The sequence below is a fragment of the Camelus bactrianus genome, chromosome X (assembly GCF_048773025.1).
Source record: "Camelus bactrianus isolate YW-2024 breed Bactrian camel chromosome X, ASM4877302v1, whole genome shotgun sequence".
In the NCBI taxonomy this organism is placed as follows: domain Eukaryota; kingdom Metazoa; phylum Chordata; class Mammalia; order Artiodactyla; family Camelidae; genus Camelus; species Camelus bactrianus.
Genome location: NC_133575.1, coordinates 67,094,929 through 67,115,136, shown reverse-complemented (window position 1 = coordinate 67,115,136; position 20,208 = coordinate 67,094,929). Strand labels below are relative to the sequence as shown.

Genomic DNA, 20,208 nt, shown 5'->3' with positions numbered 1-20,208 from the left:
ACTGTCAATTAGTTTACAACAAATGAGCCAAGAATATACAGGGGAAAAGACAGTCTCTTCAATAAATTGTGTTGAGAAAACTGGACAGCCAAATGGAAAAGAATGAAAATGGACCATTATCATAAACCATACACAAAAATCTGCTCAAGACAAATCAAAGACTTGAATGTTAAGACCTGAAAACATAAATCTCCTAGGAGTAAACACAGAGAAGCATCTCAACATCAGTCTTGGTGATGATTTTTGGGATTTAACAGCAAAAGCAATGACAAAAAAAAAAAAAACAACAAAACACTAAATAAGTGGGACTACATCAAACTAAAAAGCTTCTGCATATAAAAGAAGCCATTAACAAAATGAAAAGACAAATCTACAGAACGGGAAATAATATTCGCAAATCATATATCTGATAAGGGGTTAACATAAAATATATATAAATAATTCATACAACTCAATAGCAAAATAAAAATTCAATTAAAATATGGGCAGAGGATCTGAACAGACATTTTTCCAAAGAAGACACACTGATGACCAACAGACACACGAAAAGGTGCTCAAAATCACTAATCATCAGGGAATTGTAAATCGAAATCACAATGAGATATCACCTCAAATTTGTTAGAATGGCTGTTATCAAAAAGACAAGAAATAAGTGTTGGTGAGGATGTGGAGAAAAGGGAACCTTTGTGTACTGTTGGTGGGAATGTAAATTGGTGCAGTCACCAGGGAAAGTAGTATGGAGGTTTTCAAAAAATTGAAAATAGGACCAACATATGACCCAGAAATTCCACTCTTGGGTATTTATGTGAAGAAAATGAAAACAATAACTCAGAAAGATATACGCACTCTCATGTTCATTGCAGCAATATTTAAGATGGCCAAGACATAGAAACAATGTAAGTATCCATCAATTGATTAATAAATAAAATTGTAGAATATATATATATATATATGTATATTCACACACACACACACACATTGGAACATTATTCAGTCATAAAAAGAAGGAATTCTTACCATTTGCAACAACATGGATGGAACCTGAGGAATTACACTATGTGAAATGTTAGACAGAAAAAAGACAAATACTGTATGATCTTGCTTATATGTAGAAACAATTAAAAAACCGAAAACAAAAACAGAAAAACAGAGATACAGAAAAACTGAGATACAGGGAACAGATTGGTTGTTGTCAGATGTGGAGATGGTGGGGAGTAGACAAAATGGGTGAAAGGGGTTAAAAAGTACAAATTTCCAGCTATAAAACAAATAAGTCATGGAGATACAACATTTAGTAGGGTAACGTTAGTTAATAATACCATATGTATATTTGACAGTGCTAGGAAAGTAGATTTTAAGTTTTCATCACACATAAAAATATTTTGTGACTATGCACATTGATGGAGGTTAACTAGACTTATTGTGATGATAATTTCTAAACAGATATAAATATCCAATCATTATGTTGTATACCTGAAACTAATATAATGATGTATCTCAATTATTTCTAAATAAAAAAATAGAAAGAAAAAATTAGAATGGAAAACAAAACACTTTAAACTTAACACTCTAGTTTTCCACCTCAGTAAGTGGAATATAATGAATTCTTCATCCATAGTGGAAGATCATGTCAAGCTTTACAAACATAATTTCAAGTGTGAATTCTTTAAATCCAGGAGTATAAACAGAGGTGACATTGAAACAAGGCACTAGCCTTACTTATGTGCTGCTATGAGAACCAACAGGACTCTGGTGGAAGGAGTAAGGGCATGGTTCTTCAAACTCATACTAAAAGAGACCTAAGATACATGACACAGTCTCATCATAAATTCCCCACACACATGCAAGAAGGATACATATGTTTCCTTTTCAGACATCCGCTTAGAATGTAAACTGTTCTATTGTGACTTCTCTGCCCCACTTCCAAAATGTTTGTTGTTTGGTCATTTTAGTCTAATATTGCTAGAGTAGAAATGCTTGGGTAAATGGATGTCAGAAGCCACTAGGGTGATATGATCTGCAGCTATTTTAGAGAGCCCAAATTTCTTAACTGATCAAATGTAGGCCACGTGCTGCTTTTGGAACTGCAGATAAAGGAATGATAAAACAGATCAGGTTCACTATTGCATGGAGCCTGATTTCAAATGATGAATATAATTAATAAGCAAATAAATAAATATAGAATTTTATATAAAGATACATTCTATGAAGAGGAATAAAGTAAGATTCAGGGTTAGAAGAGTGACTGGAGTATTGTTGCAAGAGGGGATGACGTAGGATATGCTAATCAGGGAAGGTTTCTCTAAAGAGATAATATAATATTTAATCTGAAAAACTAAATGATGAGAAGGATTAGTCATGCAAAGATCTGGGGAGAAGCATTCCAAGCAGAGGGAATAGCATATGCAAATGCTTGGCAAGAAAACAATCTTAATGTGTATGAGAAACAAAAAGAATGCTAGTTTGCCTAGATCATAAAATGAAATGGAAAATTGGTTCAAGATGAGGATGGAAAATAGGCAAGGACTGAATAATGTAGGCATTGCAATCCAAGGTAAGACACCTAGTTTATTCTGAATGTAATGAGAAACCACTAGAGTGTTTTAAGCAGTGGAGAGTAGAGGTAGCAAGATTAGTATTTCAGCAGTATTTCAGCAGAGGATGATGATGATGGGGACCACTAAGGTGGTAGTGATTGAGATGGAAAGAAGTGAACTGATCCATGATAGATTTTGGAGTTATGGTAGACAAGTCTTATTGATTGATTACATGTGGGGGATGAGGAGAAGAGCAGAATCACAGATTACATCCAGGTTTTAAAAGATCAAATGAGTGGACAACAGTGCCACTTACTAAGGTGGAGAATACTGGGGAAGAATAGGTTTTAGGATGAGTTGAGTATTATTGGAATATGTTAAGTTTGAGATGCCTAGTAGATTCTATACTGAAAATTTCAAGTAGTTGATTAGATATAAATAATTTAGGATTCATTGGAGAGACCAAAGCTGAATATATTAATTTTGGGGTCATCAATACATAGATGGTATTTAAAACTATTGAATTGGATGGACTCACCAAGGGAGAATTTTAGATAGAGAAGGCCCAGGACCAAGTCTTATATCATATCAACATTAAAGGGGAAGAACAGTAGGATACAATAAAGGTGGTGAAATACAACTAGTAAGTAGGGAGAAAAACAGGAAAGCATACAATCAAGTAAAGTAAGTGTTTTTAAAAAGAAGAAAAGGTTGATTTAAATGCTGCTGGATTGTAAAGTAACATGAGGAGAGAAGAGAAACCAGAATATGTGGTTACAAAAAGTATTTGGTAATCTTGAAAAGAATAGTTTCAGTTAAGTGATAGGGATGGAAGATCCTAACTGGATGGTAGTCATGCAGACAGAAGTGTATTAAAGAGACTTAGTATGAATATATACAAGCCCAGAACATGCCCTGAAAATTGTTTCTTACAATTAAAATTAACCCTTGGCTCCAACTTGTTTTCTTGTATTTTACTTATTTTTCATAAAAAAATGCTTTTGGAAAAGAATTCAGCTTTTTGAGGGTCCATTTTTTTCATTTACCTTAAAATTATCCACAAATATATTTTCATTTCATATAAATTTTGTTGCTCTATTGGCTATCCACTCATTAACTCAATCTCTAAGACTGACCCCTGAACAAGGGAGTCATTAATCAGCTTTGAGTATCAAAGCTGACATATTAAGTCCAGCAAGAGAAATTCAGGCTTTTTGAGAGAGATAAAAGGATTTATAAATCCCTCCCCCAAATGGAAGATATATGAAGATCAATACATAAAATTTTATTATAAACCAGGGATAGAAAAACTTGAAACACAAGGTAAAGGGAGATTCTCACTGATCTAGAAGCCCTTTGAGAAGGAAGAATAAGAGGACTGGGAGGAATAGGAGAAAAGGAGGGAGAAAATTAATTAATTATAAGGATCAAGGTCAAGAATCAGCCACAATATACAGATGTTCTGAGTTTAGCAGGACAGATAGCATCAGACCTACCATGCTAAGAATAGACAACACTGTGTGAAAACAGAGGAAACAGAGACCAGAAACCATTCAAATGAATGCACCTCAACCAAAAATCGGAGAGCCAGCAAGGGAGGACAACAATGGAACAGGAGCCCTTCTATCCAAAATGAGATGTCTAACTAAGCTTCCCCTTACAGCCAGGTTTTGGAAGAAAGGGGATTGAAGGGGAGATCCTTGGGAAGTGAGAAATAGAAACTCTGAATTTCCAGAGTATCTCCAAAAAGACTGGATTAACCTCAAAGAGACTGTTATAAACCAAAGAAGACCTAGTCACTTCTGGCAAGTTAACATCTTTTCCTAATTAGCAGTAAGAATGACAGTTCATAAAAAAGTTTATTTAGTTCAGATATGGATTAAACAATTTTTTGCATATCTGTATCCTAGTATGTTATTTTTCTACCCTGCTATGTCTGAATTTTGGTTGAGTTTTTGCTATATTCAGCAACCTCCTAGGAAATGTCTTTATATCTCACTTAAATCTGTCCTTTAGAAGTTTTAGTCAATTTTCATTTTTGTTTAATGTTAAGTATAAAATAGTTAACCACTTTTGTAATATGACTCTTTTTACAAGTAATTATAAATGTTTTCTTAAATCACAAGCCAATTCTCTGCTCCAAAGTAAATATTATTCTTCACTTTTTGGCATTTGTTTTGCAACTTTTGAGTCCTTTTGAAGTACTCTTCATCTTTCTCATCTGTGAGACCTAAACTTGTCAACATTCCAGTAAAAGAGAACTACTCTTTAGAAAAAATATAAATTTAAACTTTTAAAATCTGTCATTTTTGATCCAATTTTTTCTAAAGATAAAACAGGAATAAACATACCAAAGGAGCATATCTCGGTTTTGGAGGTGGAGGAGGCATCTGGCACTGACAGAGACGTTTGACCCTAGGTGATGGCAGTAAAGGCTCACAAGGAGGTAGTGGTGGTCTTTCCCTTGATGGAGGAACTCTACCTGCACCTATTTTTTCTTCTTTTTGTTTGAATGTAGTCCTTCTGGATGGCATTTTGAATTCTCTCTTTAGATTCTGTGCTTCCTTCTTTGAATCTGTAGATGTGGCATCTGATTCATCAGCTTCTCTCTTTTTAGGCCCAAGTTTATACAGTGACTCTTCAGATTCAGCATCTGAGCTTCTGACTATTTGGGGCTTCTTTAGGTCTTTCTTGGAAGACACATCAGATTCAGCATCAGTAGACTCTACATCCTTTATTGCATCCTTCCTGGCGCCTTTCTTTGAATCTTGCATAATTTTCTTTGCATCTTTTCTATCCTTCTTTGACTCCCAGTCAGACTCAGTTTCAGTAGACTCTTCAGACTTCATTGCAGACTTCTTTTTGACATCTTTCTTTGAACCTTTCTTCTCCTTTGAATCTTTTTTACCCTTTTTAAAATCCCTTTCAGATTCAGAATCAGCATCAGTAGAACTGGTGTCCTTCTTGACATCCTTTTTCTTGCCAACTTTCTTTGAATCTTTCTTACCCTTCTTTGAATCTTTCTTTGCATCCTTTGAGTCTACAGATTCTGCATCAGTAGACTCTGCATCCTTCTTGGCATCTTTTTTCTTCTCATCTTTCTTTGACTCTTTCTTACCTTTCTTTGCATCCTTTGAGTCTCCAGATTCTGCATCAGTGGACCCAGCATCCTTCTTTGCACCCTTTTTCTTATCATCTTTTTTACCATCTTTCTTACCCTTCTTTGACTCTTTCTTTGCATCTTTTGAATCTACAGATTCAGCATCAGAACCCTTCTTTGCATCCTTTTTTGCATCCTTCTTTGGAGGCTTCTTTGAATTGTTCTGTGAGTAATTCTTTAACCACATATCAAATTCCATGGGTTCAGCACCAGACTCTTCAAAACACATCACTGAATCCATATTTGAACTACTTTTTGAGCTAGTCTCTGATTTGACATCCAAATTGTTTTTTGAGCTCTTAGAATACTTCTTTGTACATATGGATTCAATATCTGTCTCCTTGGAATTTTTTGAATCTCTCTTATCCTTTTTTTGATGTTTTATTGAGATTGAATTAGAATATTTGGATTCTGGGATTGTTTCTGATTTACACTTTGACTTCTCAGATAGTTTACTTTCATGGGATGATTTTGATGGAGTATTATCTGTTTCATTTCCTCTTTTAGGTTTATCATCATTTACTGTTTTCTTGTATTCTGGAGTTGTTTCATGTGAGCCTGTATTTTTTTTGGAAACTTTCTTCAAAGTTGTTCCTTTATTGTCATCTTTGGACCTTTTAGTTTGTGCCTTTTTAGGATGGGTTATAGGAGAATAAGGATGTCTGAATGAAGTCTTTCTCCTGACAGTTAAGTAAATAGATGGCCTCGGAAAATTTTTTCTTAAAGAATGCCTTATCCATATATGAGCTGGCTTCTGAACTTCCTCTAAATTTCTTTTGTCATGTCTCTGAAAAGATTGATTAGAATAATGATAAGCTTTTTTTTGAACAAGTTATATCTTTTTATATTGAATCCAAGAAATAATCTAGCTTTTCAATAACTATCTATTAAAAATTGCATTTTTTTTTCTTTTTCAGCGTTCTGTGTGTGTTTGTGTATGTGAGATAATTCCATTTTGGAAATAAAATGAATTTAGGAGAAACCTTAGAGTTTCCTCAGTGATTCATATTGGGATCAGAGTAGGCCTACAATGATCCATGACATTTCAGGTCCTGTCCTCACAACTGATAGTAGGTTCCCTTTGGAGTCCTACCTGGAAAGCTCTTTTGAAACATTTTGTGTACCCTTCAGCCCCAAGTTAGATAAGAAATAAGCTGATGCCCTTGAATATTGTCATAATAATTCTTGTGATATGCTATGATTCTCTAGGCTTGAGGCCTAGCCTGATTTCTATTCTTGCTTTCCAGGTCTCTGATCAAATTGAAAGCCTAAGTTTCTTCTAAGAAGAACTGCCAAAAACAAAATAAAATAAAACAAGTGTTTTATCCACATTAATTGGTTTAGCAGTAGTGTATTTTTTTCACTCCCACCCAAACTTTTGTCAAATCTGGTTGTCATAGTGGCCACATAGACTAATTTTACATTTACTTGTTATAATCCTTCAACTATCCAGTAGGGACATCACCAGTCAGTGAAATGGTTATATGGGCTTAAAGGAAAACTGTAAAGAGAAGGATGAAACTTGGATCTCTACAAATGTAATAAATGGTCCTTGAATAAAGCATTGACTGTAACTCTGCTTTGGGAGATGCTTTAAAGTATATTCTGACATCACCATGGGTGAGCTCTGTAGGCTACTGCTTCTGTTACTTGATAGATTAACAGATTAACTCCATTTTATAAAAACAGTAGAAAACTTGAATCTCTGTGTATCTAGTATGTGAATGCCAGGTTAAAGAACATGGAGAGGCCTTGAAATCTCATCAAGATTGGCTCTCTTTCTAGGATTCAAATTTTAGATATTTTTGCAGCTGGTAAATATTTCCTGAGAGATCCCATCAGTTGCAGCATTAGACTCTCCAGCTTGCCTAGCCTATGTGCTATATAATGCCTTTGAAATGGAGAACCACATATAAATAAAAGTTTAATCTGAAATAGTTGGGGGTAATCTGCTTTACAGAGAATCATACATTTAAAATATATGATTCCAATAGGTAGCAAAATTCAAATGACTTATATTTTATTTATATTTATACATTCTATCATCTTAGATTTAGTTAAAAATGACCTTTTCAATACTTACAGGAACTGTGATTTGTAATTCTGAAGGTCTTGATCTCTTTTTTCTACCTGGCTGGGGTGGTTTGGGAAATGTTAAAGTGAAGTATTGTTGATTCCATAATTTTCTGCTTGACTCATTGACTGAAATGACAGAAGATAATAAACAGTTTGCATTAATAACCAAACTTTCATCAGCCATGAAATATTCTTGAGTAAAAAATATATTGCTTAATTAAATTAAATTATAAATAAAAATATACCTTTCCTCCTGGAGTTTGTATTTTATTTGCATATTTGCATATCAGTTAGGGGGAAAAAGCAGATTTCTCCATGTGGCAATACATTTTGCTAACATGACATTTATACTTTTATGTTCTAGATTAAACCAGTTTTCACAACAGTTACTTATATCATAATAGTTGCAATAATACAATCAAACAGTAGGAATGGAATGTAGGGAGGATTCCTGGATCCTTAGAAACATCTCCATCATTTCCTTTATCTTGCTTTTCTTCTTTATGTAATTTTGGCTAGATTGCAGCACATATGATTTATTTTTTTTTAACTTCTATTTTTAACTGAAGTATAGTCAGTTTACAATGTTGTGTCAATTTCTGGTGTACAGCTTAATGTTTCAGTCATACCTAAACATACATATATTCATTTTCATATGATTTTTCATTGTAAGTTACTCCAAGATATTGAATATAGTTCCCATGATACACAGTAGAAACTTTATCTATTTTACATATAATAGTATTTGCAAATCTCAGACTCCCAATTTATCCCTTCCCACTCATTCCCCCTGGTAATCATAAGTTTATTTTCTGTCTGAAAGTCTGTTTCTGTTTTGTAAATAGGTTCATTTGTGCCTTTTTTTTTTTAAAGATTCCACAAATAAGTGACATCATACAGTATTTTTCTTTCTTTCTGGCTTACTTCACTTAGAATGACAATCTCCAGAACTACTCATGTTGTTACAAGTGTCATTATTTTATTCTCTTTTATGATTATTATTCCATTGTATAAATACACCATAGTTTCTTTATCCAGTCATCTGTCAATGGACATTTAGGTTTTTTCCAATTCTTGCCTATCGTAAATAGTGCTACTATGAACATTGGAATGCATGTATCTTTTTGAATTAGAATTTCCTCTGGATATATACCCAGGAGTGGTATTGCTGAATCATAGGACAAGTCTATTTTTAGTTATTTGAGGAATCCCCTTACTGTTTTCCACAGTGGCTGCACCAAACTACATTCCCACCAGCAGTGTAGGAGGGTTCCCCTTTCCCCACACCCTCTCCAGCATTTATCATTTGTGGACTTTTTTTTCTATCTATTATTGAGTTATAGTCAGTTTACAAGGTTCTGTCAATTTCCAGATTAGAGCACAATTTTTCATTTATACATGAACATACATATGTTCATTGTCGCATTCTTTTTCACTGTGAGCTACCACAAGATCTTGTATATATTTCCCTGTGCTATACAGTATAACCTTGTTTACACTGCTGGCAGGAATGCAGTTTGGTGCAGCCACTGTGGAAAACAGTATGGAGATTCCTCAAAAGACTAGGAGTAGACTTACCATATGACCCAGGAATCCTGGTCCTGGGCATATATCCAGAAGGAACCCTACTTCAAAAAGACATCTCCACCCCAATGATCATAGCAGCATTATTTTCAATAGCCAAGACATGGAAACAGCCTAAATGTCCATTGACAGATAACTGGATAAAGAAGAAGTGGTATATTTATACAATGGAATACTATTCAGCCATAAAAAAACGACAACATAATGCCATTTGCAGCAACATGGATGTTCCTGAAGAATGTCATTCTAAGTGAAGTAAGCCAGAAAGAGAAAGAAAAATACCATATGAGATTGCTCATATGTGGAATCTAAAAAAAAAAAAAAAAGAACATAAATACAAAACAGAAACAGACTCATAGACATAGAATACAAACTTATGGTTTCTGGGGGGAGGGATGGGAAGGGATAAACAAGATTTGTGGACATTTTAATGATGGCCATTCTGATTGATATGAGGTAATATTTCGTTATAGTTTTGATTTTCATTTCTCTGATAATTAGTGATATTGAGTCTTTTTTTTTCATGTACCTATTGGCTATTTGTATGTCTTCTTTGGAGAATTGCTTATTTCAGTCTTCTGCCTATGTTTGGATTAAGTTGTTTGTTTTTTTCTTGTTAAGTTGTATGAGCTGTTTATTTATTCTAGGAATTAAGTCCTTGACAGTCGAATCAATTCCAAAAAGTTTCTCCCATTCTGTAGGTTGTATTTTTGTTTTGTTTATGGTGACTTGCTGTGCAAAAGTTTATAATTTTAATTAGGTCCCATTTGTATATTTTTACTTTTATTTATATTGCTTGGGTAGACTTCCCTAGGAGAACATTGCTAAGATTCTAGTCAGAAAACGTTTTGTTTATGTTTTCTTCTAGGAGGTGTATAGTGTCTTATGTTTAAGTATTTAAGCCATTTTGAGCTTAGTTTTGTGTATGGTGTAAGGGAGTGTTCTAACTTCATTGATTTACATGTGGGTGTCCAGTTTTGCTAGCACTACTTGCTGAAGAGACTGTCTTTTTTCTATTATACATTCTTGCCTCCTTTGTCAATGATTGACCATTAAGTATGTGGGTTTATTTCTGTGCTCTTTATTCAGTTCCATTTATCCATATGTCTATTTCTATGCCAATACCATGCTGTTTTGATTACTGGAGCTCTGTAGTACTATCTGAAGTCTGGGAGGGTTATTCCTCCAGATTTATTCTTTTTCTTCAGTAGTGCTTTGGCAATTCTGTGTCTTTTGTGATTCCATATAAATTTGAGGATTATTTATTCTAGTTCTGTGAAAAATGTCCTGGGTAATTTGATAGGGATAGTATTAAATTTCTAGATTGCTTTGGATAGTATGGCCATCTTAATAATATTAATTCTTCCAATCCAAGAGCATGGGGTATCTTTCCATTTCTTCAAGTTGTCTTTAATTTCCTGAGTCAGTGTTTTGTATTTCTCTGCTCATAAGGTTTTCACTTCTTTGGTCAGATTTATTCCTAAGTATTTTATTTTCTGGATGAAATTCTAAAAGGGATTGTTTCTTTACTTTTCTTTTCTAATATTTCATTGTTACTGTAAAGAAATGGAAATGATTTCTTTATGTTGTATCCTGCTACCTTACCCTTAATTCTTTTATCGGTTCTGGTAGTTTTTACATGGAGCCTTTAAGGTTTTCTCTATATAGTGTCATGTCATCCACATATAGTAACAATTTTACCACTTTTCTTCCAATTTGAATCAATTTTATTTCTTTTCTTGTCTAATTGCTATGCCTAGGGCTTCTAATACTATGTTCAGTAGAAGTGGTGACAGTGGGCATCCTTGTCTTGTTCAAGATTTTAGTGGGAAGACTTTCAGCTTTTCACCATTGAGTGTTATGTTGGCTGTGGGTTTGTCATAAACAGCTTTTATTATGTTGAGATACGTTCCCTCTATACCCACTTTAGTGAGAGTTTTTATCATAAATGGGTGTTGAATTTTATCAAATGCTTTTTTTGCATCTGTTGAGATGATCATGTGATTTTTTACCTTTCTTTCATTGATGTGGTGAACTACATTGATTAATTTGCATATGTTGAACCATCTTTATGTCCCTGGGATGAACCCAACTTGATTATAGTGTATGATATTTTTTTATGCATTGTTGGATTCTGTTTGCTAATGTTTTGTTGAGGATTTTTGCATTTATGTTCATCAGTGATGTTGACCTGTAATTTTCTTTTTCAGTAGGGTCTTTGTGTGAGTTTGGTATCAGAGTGATGGTGGCTTCATAGAATGAGTTTGGAAATATTCCCTCCTCTTCAATCTCTTGGAAGAGTTTGAAAAGTATCAGTATGATATTGTATGTTTGGTAGATTTCCCCAGTGAAGCCATTTCATATTGTACCTTTGTTTGCAGGGAGGTTTGTTATTGCTAATTTTATTTCACTTATATTGATCGGTCTGCTCAAATGATCTATTTCTTCTTGATTCAGTTTTGGTGGACTGTGTGTTTCTAGAAACTTGTCCATTTCTTCTATGTTGTCCAATTTATTGACATACAGTTGTTCATATTATTCTACTATGATATTTTGTATTTCTATGGTTTTGTTTGTAATCTCTCAATTTTTCTGTCTTACAGTGTTTATTTGTGTCCTCTCTCTTTTCTTCTTGATGAGCCTGGCCAGAGGTTTGTCAACTTTGTTTACTCTTTCAAAAAACAAGTCTTGCTTTGGTTGATTTTTCTATTGTTTTTAATCTCTGTTTTATTTATTTCCTCCCTGATCTTTTTTATTTACTTCCTTTGGCTGAATTGAAGATTTTTTTATACTTCCTTTTCTAATTCTTTTAAGTGGTAGGTAAGGTTGTTTATTTGAGGTTGTTCTTATTTTTTGAGGAAGGCCTGTATCGCTATGAACTTCCCTCTTAGGACTGCTTTTGCAGTTGTGTGGTTGTGTTTCCAGTGTCATTTGTCTTAAGGTATTTTTAAATTGTTTTTTATCTCATTATTGATCTATTGTTTTTTTAGTAGCATATTGTTTAGTCTCCCCATTTTGTTCTCATTTGTCTTCCTGTTTCATTTCTAGTTTCATGGCACTGTGGTCAGAAAAGATACTTGAAATAATTTCTGCCCTCTTAAATTAGTTGATGCTTCTTTTGTGCCTGAGTATGAGGTCTATCCTAGAGAATGTTACAAGAGCACTTGAAAATAATGTATATTCTGTTTTTTTGGGATGTAATGTCCTAAAAATATCAACCAAGTCCAAGTGTTCTATTGTGTCATTTAGTATCTCCATCGCCTTATTGATTTTGTCTCAAAGATCTGTCAAATGATGTTAGTGTGCTGTTAAAATCTCCTGCTATTATTCTGTCCCCATCAATTTCTCCCTTTATATCTGTTAGTATTTGTTTATATATTTAGGTTCTTTTTTTACACTGTGTGTATATATGTTAATGAGTGTAATATTCTCTTCTTGTTTTACCCCTTTTACCATTATATAATGTCTTTATTTATCTTTCTTTATGGCCTTTGTATTAAAGTCTATATTGTCCGTTATGTGTATTGCTACCCCTGCTTTCAGGTCATTTCCACTTACATGAACTATCTTTTTCCATCTTCTCTTTCAGTCTATGTGTGTCTGTCACCCTAAAGTGGTTCTTTTATAGGCAGCATATTGTAGGCTTTTATTTTATTATCCAGTGTGCCACTCTATTTCTTTTTAAATTGAAGTATAGTCAGTTTAAAATGTTGTGTCAATTTCTGGTGTACAGCACAATATCTCAGTCATACATGATTATATATATATTTGTTTTCATATTCTTTTAACTATAAGCTACAAGATATTGATATAGTTTCCTGTGCAATACAGTATATAAACTTGTTTATCTGTTTTATATATACCAGTCAGTATCTGCAAATCTCGAAATCCCAGTTTATCCCTTCCAATCCCCTTAACCCCTGGTAACCATAAGTTTGTTTTCTATGTCTGTGAGTCTGTTTCTGTTTTATATATAAGTTCATTTGTCTTTTTTTCTTTTAGATTCCACATATAAGTGATATCATATGGTATTTTTCTTTCTCTTTCTAGCTTACTTCACTTAGAACAACATTATCCATGGTCATCCATGTTCCTGCAAGTGGCATTATTTTATTATTTTCTATGCCTGAGTAGTACTCCATTGTATAATATACCATGACTCCTTTATCCAGTCATCTGTCAATGGACAATTAGGTTGTTTCCATGTCTTGGCTATAGTAAATTGTCCTACTATGAATATTGGGGTGCAGGTGTCTTTTTGAGTTAAAGATCCCTCTCAATATATGCCCAGGAGTGAGATTGCTGGGTCATATGGTAAATATATTTTTAGTTTTTTGATGAATCTCCATATTGTTTTCCACAACAGCTACACCAAACTGCATTCGCACCAGCAGTGTAGCAGGGTTCCCTTTTCTCTACACCCTCGCCAGCATTTGTCATTTGTGGACTTTTGACCACACAGACCATTCTGACTGGTGTGAGGTGATACGTCATTGTGGTTTTGATTTGCATTTCTCTGATAATTAGTGATAATGAGCATTTTTTTCATGTGCCTATTGATCATTCGTATATCTTCATTGGAGAATTGCTTGTTTAGGTCATCTGCCCATTTTTGGATTGGGTTGCTTGTTTCTTTGTTTTTTTTCCTTATTAAGTTGTATGGTCTATTTATATAATCTGGAAATAAGCCCTTGTCAGTCTCATTTTTGCAAATATTTTCTCCCATTCTGTAGGTTGTTGTTTTGTTTTGCTTATGGTTTCCTTTGCTGTGCAGAAGCTTGTAAGTTTAATTAGGTCCCATTTATTGATTTTTGCTTATATTTCTATTGCCTGGGTAGACTGCTCAAGAAGAACATTTTTGAGATGTATGTGAGATAATGTTTTGCCTGTTTTTCTCTAGGAAATTTACTGTGTCTTGTCTTACGTTTAAGTCTTTAAGCCATTTTGAGTTTATCTTTGTGTATGATGTGAGGGAGTATTCTAACTTCATTGATTTACATGCTGCTGTCCAGTTTTTCCAACACCATTTGCTGAAGAGACTGTCTTTATTCCATTGTATGTTCTTGCCTCCTTTGTCAAAGATCAATTGACCAAAAGTTTGTGGGTTCATATATGGTCTTTCTATTCTGTTCCATTGATCTCTATGTCTCTTTTGGTACCAGTACCATGCTGTTTTGATTACTGTAGGTCTATAGTATTATCTGAAGTCTGGGAGGATTATTCCTCCAGCTTCACTCTTTTTCAGCAATGCTTTGGCAATTCTGCATCTTTTGTGATTTTATATAAATTTTAATGTGTTTTGTTCTAGTTCTACAAAAAATGTTCTAGGTAAATTGATAGGTACTGCATTAAATCTATAGATTGCTTTGGGCTGTATGACAAATCTAACATTATTGATTCTTCCAATCCAAGAGCATGAGATATCTTTCTATTTTTAAGTCCTCTTGAATTTCCTTAATCAATCTTTTGTAGTTCTCCATGTATAAATTTTTCACCTCCTTGGTCAGATTTATTCCTAGGTATTTTATTACTTTAGGTGCTATTTTAAAAGTGATTTTTTCTTTACTTTCTTTTCCTGTTGATTATTCATTATTGTAAGTAAATACAACCAATTATTGTACATTAATCTTGTATCCTGTTACCTTTCCAAATTCTTTTATTAGCTCTAGTAGTTTTTGTGGGGAGCTTTTATACTTTTCTCTCTATAGTATCATGTCATCTGCATATTGGCAATTTTACCTCTTTTCCAATTTGGATCCCTTTTATTTCTTTGTCTTGCCTGATTGCTGTGGCTAGGACTTCCAAGACTATGTTGAATAGGAGTGGTGAGAGTGGATAACCTTGTCTTCTCCCAGGTTTTAGTGGGAAGTTTTTCATTTTTTCACCTTTGGGTACTTTCACAGCTGTAGGTTTGTCATACATAGCTTTTATTATGTTGAGATATGTTCCTTCTATACCCACTTTGGTAGTGATTTTTATCATGGGTGTTGAATTTTATCAAATGCTTTTTCTGCATGTATTGAGATGATTATATGGTTTCTGTCCTTTCATTTGTGGATGTGGTGTATCACACTGATTGATTTGCATATGTTGAAACATCCTTGTATTCCTGGGATGAACCCAACTTGATCATGGTATATGATGTTTTTTATGTGCTGTTGGATTCCATTTGCTAATATTTTGTTGAGGATTTTTGCATGTATATTCATCACTGATATTGGCCTGTAATTTTCTTTTTTGGTTGTGTCTTTTTCTGGTTTTGGTATTGGGGTGATGGTGGCTTCATAGAATGAGTTTGGGAGTACTCCCTCCTTTTCAGCCTTCTGGAAGAGTTTGAGAAGGATGAGTATGAGCTCTTCTTTGTATGTTCAATAGAATTCCCCAGTGAAGCTATCTGGTCTTGGACTTTTGCTTGCACTGAGATTTTTTAATTGCTAATTCTATTTCATTTCTAGTGATTGGTTTGTTCAGGTGGCCAATTTCTTCTTGATTCAGTCTTGGTGGACTGTACTTTTCCAGAAACTTGTCCATTTCTTCTAGGTTATACAGTTTGTTTCCACATATTTGTGTGTGTGTGTGCATATATATTACATATATGCAGTGTTTGTGTAGAGAAATCACCTGAAAGCCTTATGCGGTTTCCCTGGTAACTAAGTCTTTATTTTTCTTTTGCTGCCTTTAGAATCATTCCTTTATTTTAACCTCAGCTATATTGATTATAATATGTCTTGGTGTGGTTCTGTTTGGTTTCTTCTTGTTTGGGACCCTCTGTGCTTTTTGTACTTGGATATCTGATTCCTTCTTTAGATTTGGAAAATTTTCAGTCATGATTTCCTCAAATACCTTTTGAATTCCTTTTGCTCTTTCTTCTTCTTCTGGGACCACTATTACATGTAGATTGGCACTCTATATATTATCCCATGGGTCCCTTATATTGTTTTCATTGATTAATATTTGTTTTTATCTCTGTTGTTCTGATTGAGTGACCTCTGATATCATATCTTCTAAGTCACTTATTCATTCCTCTGCATTATGTAGCCTGCTTTTTACAGCTTGTTGCTCAGCTCTTATCTCAGCAAATGAGTTTTCCATTTTTAATTGGCTCCTCTTTATAGTTTCAATTTCCTTTTTGACAGATTATCTGTCTCTATTCACAATCTCTTTAAGTTATTTCAGTACATTAATCACTGCTTTTTTTGAAATCATGATCTAGTAGACTTTCAAGGCCTATTTCATTGATAGCTCTTTTAGGGGATTTTTCTTATTGTTTTAATTGGGAGTGGTTCTTCTCCTCCATTTTATTTATATTTCTCTGGCTCTATGGATTATGGAGTACCAGTTATCTACTCTGGTCATGAAGGGGTTTATTTATTTATTTAAAGTGGATGTATAAATATAACTATATAGAAAGAAAACATTTTAAAAGAAAAAAGATTTGAAAACTTTATAATCAGTGATAGAAGAACAAAACAGAGAAACAAAAATCAAATTGAGACAAATTTAAAAATTGTAAAAAAAGAAAAAATATTTGAAAACAGTATAATCAATAGCAGAAGAACAAAACAAAGAGAAACAAATGAAACTGAGATAATTTTTTTAAAATTTGAAAAATTAAAAAAAATAGAAAATTTTAAAAGGGATTAAAAAATAAAAAGAATAAAAAAATTTAAAAAATAAAAATGAAAAATGAAAAAAGAGAAAAGAAAAAAGAAGGAGGATGTGTTCCTATGTAGGCCGTGTGCTCCTAATAATTTTGTTGTGAGGTCCTTTTTAATTATGGGTGTTTGCCAAGTTTTCCTTCTGTGCCTTTTGGCTGTTATCACTTTGGTTGGGGGTGTTGCTGGTGTTGTGATGGGTGGCCAGAGCCTTCCCTGCTTATTGAGTGGGGCCTCCTTTTTGTTCTGTGGTCGTCACTGCTCCTTCCCTTGCCCTGCTGTGCAAACTCCACTTGCTCATTCCAGATGCCCTTGGGTCACACACACCCCTGCCCCCACCAGTCTGTGCTGCTCCCAGCATCATGTTCCAGAAGTGGTAGGAGAGCTGGTAATACCCCCTCCCAGTGCTGCATCCCAGGTCCTCCATGCACAGGTGGGCAGATTGCTCTCCCATTCAGTGCCTCTCTCCATGCAGCATCATGTCCAAGCTCAGTAGGCAGGCTCACAGGAAACAGCCGCACCTGTGCTTGCTCCTGCTGTGTGCCAGAAATCCACTTTTTGTTCATTTGTCTTAGAGGTGTGAGTTCACAGAGGCACCTGGGCAGACTGATCCCCTCTGCCTGGGGCTGTAAACAAATCTCAGTCCTACCTATGAAGTTTAAGAGCCCCTCAGGGATTCAGGTTTTGATCCCACCTCCACCTGGGAGCCTTGCACCTGAGAATATTGTGGCTGTGGCTGAGCTCTGCCTCTCTTCTCCAGAGAATGTGCCAGTAATGATGCCGTCGGTCTGCAGAGACAGAGGCTATGGTGTCCTTCCCCCCAGGGCACACCAGCTCTGTGGCTTTATTTTTTTTGTATTCTTATGGAGGACCCAGGCTGTTCTGTTCTTTATACCCTCCCAGCCACAGTGCATGGCACACTGCAGTCCCCTGAGGTTGCTGCTGTACAGTTGATCCCAGTCTTCCAGCCAGCTTGGGCAGCCTGTCCCGTCCCACCATTGCTGGTTCGTGTCTAGGGTTGGGGGTCAAAGGGACCCTTTGTGCCTGTTTAACTTAGTTCTGTCAGACAAAGGCTATTCTGTACAGATCCAAGCCTCAGAGGTTCCCCCTCCCTCCTGCTGACCTCTCCATTGAAGATGGGGGGAGCCAGCATACAAGCACTATTCCTCCTTTGCCACTCCCTCCCTGTGGAAACAGGTCTGCACTAATTTCCTTTCTCTTCTTTCATTTTTACTTTTCTCCTACCTGATTTGTTGTGAATTTTGTCTTTTGAAGAAGATGATATTTTGTCAAAGTTCAGCAGGTGTTCTGAGTGGATGGATGGGTCTGTGATTGTCACTCTTGGTGTATTCATGGGAGAGGGTGAGCTATGAGCATCCTTCTACTCTGCCATCTTGGTCGCCCTCCCACTCTATGTCTTTTAATTGGAGCATTTATTCTATTGAAAGTTTCATTAATTATTAAAGGATATGTGTTTTTTTCCATGTTTTTTGTTTTCCAGTCGATTTGGTATTTCTTCTTTTATTTTCCATTTTGTTTTACTTTCTGGGGTTTGATAATTTTCTTTTGTATTAGCCTGGTTTCTTTTGGTTTTTGTGACTCTATTGTATGCCTTTGGTATGTGGTTACCCTGTTTTTCATGTATGTTAATTCATTAATATATCTGTTTGTTTACTATATCTGTTTGCTTTATATCTGATTGTCTTATGAGCTCAAATACATCCTAAGAAGAATGCAAAGAAAATCTACATTTTCTTGTTTCCCTCTACCACCTTTTATGATTTTGATGTCATTTTTTCAGGTTTATTCTCTTGCAGATCATTGTAATTATCACGTTTCCAATTATGGTTCTCTCGTTTCTATAGCTTCCTGCTACTTTTCCATTTAGAGAATATCTTTCAATATTTCTTTTAGTATAGGTTCAGTATTGATGAATTATTTTAGGTTTTGCTTGTCTGTGAAATTCTTTATCTCTCCCTCTACTCTAAAGTATAGTCTTTCTGGGTAGAGTATCCTAGGTTGCAGTTTCTTCTCATTCAGGACTTTGCATATATCTTGCTACTCTCTTCTGGCCAGCAGTGTTTGTATAGAGAAATCAACTGAAATTCTTTTGGGAATTCCCTTGTAACTAACTCTGTTTTTCTCTTGCTGCATTTAGAATCTTTCCTTTAACTTTGGCTATCTTAATTATAATATGTCTTGGTATAAGTCTTTTTGGGTTCATCCTGTTTGGATCCTTCTGTGCTTCCTGTTATTGGATATCTGTTTCCTTCTTCAGTTTTAGAAAGTCTTCAGTCATGATTTCTTCAAATATCTTTTTGCTCCCCTTTTTTCTCTCTTCTCCTTCTGGGACCCCTATTATGCATAGGTTGGCACACTGTACATTATCTCATACATCTCTTATATTGCTTTCATTGGTTTTTATCTACTTATTGTCTGTTGTTCTGATTGGGTAATTTCTATTATCCCATCTTCTAAATCATTTATTTGTTCTGCTTCATTTAGTCTGCTTTTGACTACTTTTAGCTTGGCTTTGATCTCAGCAATTGTGTTTTCTCATTTTAATTGGCTGCTCTTCATAGTTTCTATTTCAATTTTATACTATTCTGTGTTTCTATTGATAGTTTCTCTTATTTCCTTCAGTGCTCCTATCGCCTCCTTTTTGAAATCAGGATGTAGTAAACTGTCAAAGTCTGTTTCATTGTTCTTTCTTTCAGGGGACTTCTCTTGTTCTTTTAAGTGGGAGTGATTCCTCTGCTTCTTCACTTCAGTTATATTTCTCTGACTCCATGAATTTAGGAGTAACAGTTATCTACTCTGGTCTTGAAAGGCTGGGTTTTTGTTTGTTTTTTAATAGTGGGAGCATCACTGTGCAGACTGTGCATATGTAATATTTTTTGTCAAGAGGTTTCTTTTTAGTACAGATCATGGCCACATCTTTCCTCTGTGTGTGCTGGCTGTTATCACTTTGATTGTAGGCATGGTTGGTGACCAGAGCCTGCCCTGGCTGTTAAGTGGGGCTTCCTCTTTGCCTTGTGAATGTCACAGCCCTGATGGAGCCAGATTTGCTCCACTGTTGTTGGAATAGAAGTTTCCAGTTTTCTGAGCTGCTATGTGTGGTAGGCAGCATTGGGGCACTTCTGCTGGAAGACAAGCAGCTGAGTTTGCAGGACATATGCAGTGGGAAATGCCCTCT

General features: G+C 34.9%; 1 protein-coding gene across 1 annotated transcript; it reads right to left on the bottom strand.

The window, feature by feature from the left end:
* Window positions 1-2,054: 2,054 nt before the first annotated feature.
* Window positions 2,055-8,963, bottom strand: CYLC1 (cylicin 1; the record flags this gene model as incomplete). The annotated part of the gene is made up of 4 exons (XM_010949755.2): window positions 2,055-2,084; window positions 4,889-6,484; window positions 7,781-7,899; window positions 8,927-8,963. Coding segments are annotated over 4 exons (1,782 nt in total), but the record flags the coding sequence as incomplete, so codon positions are not given.
* Between the last annotated feature and the right edge of the window lie 11,245 nt (window positions 8,964-20,208).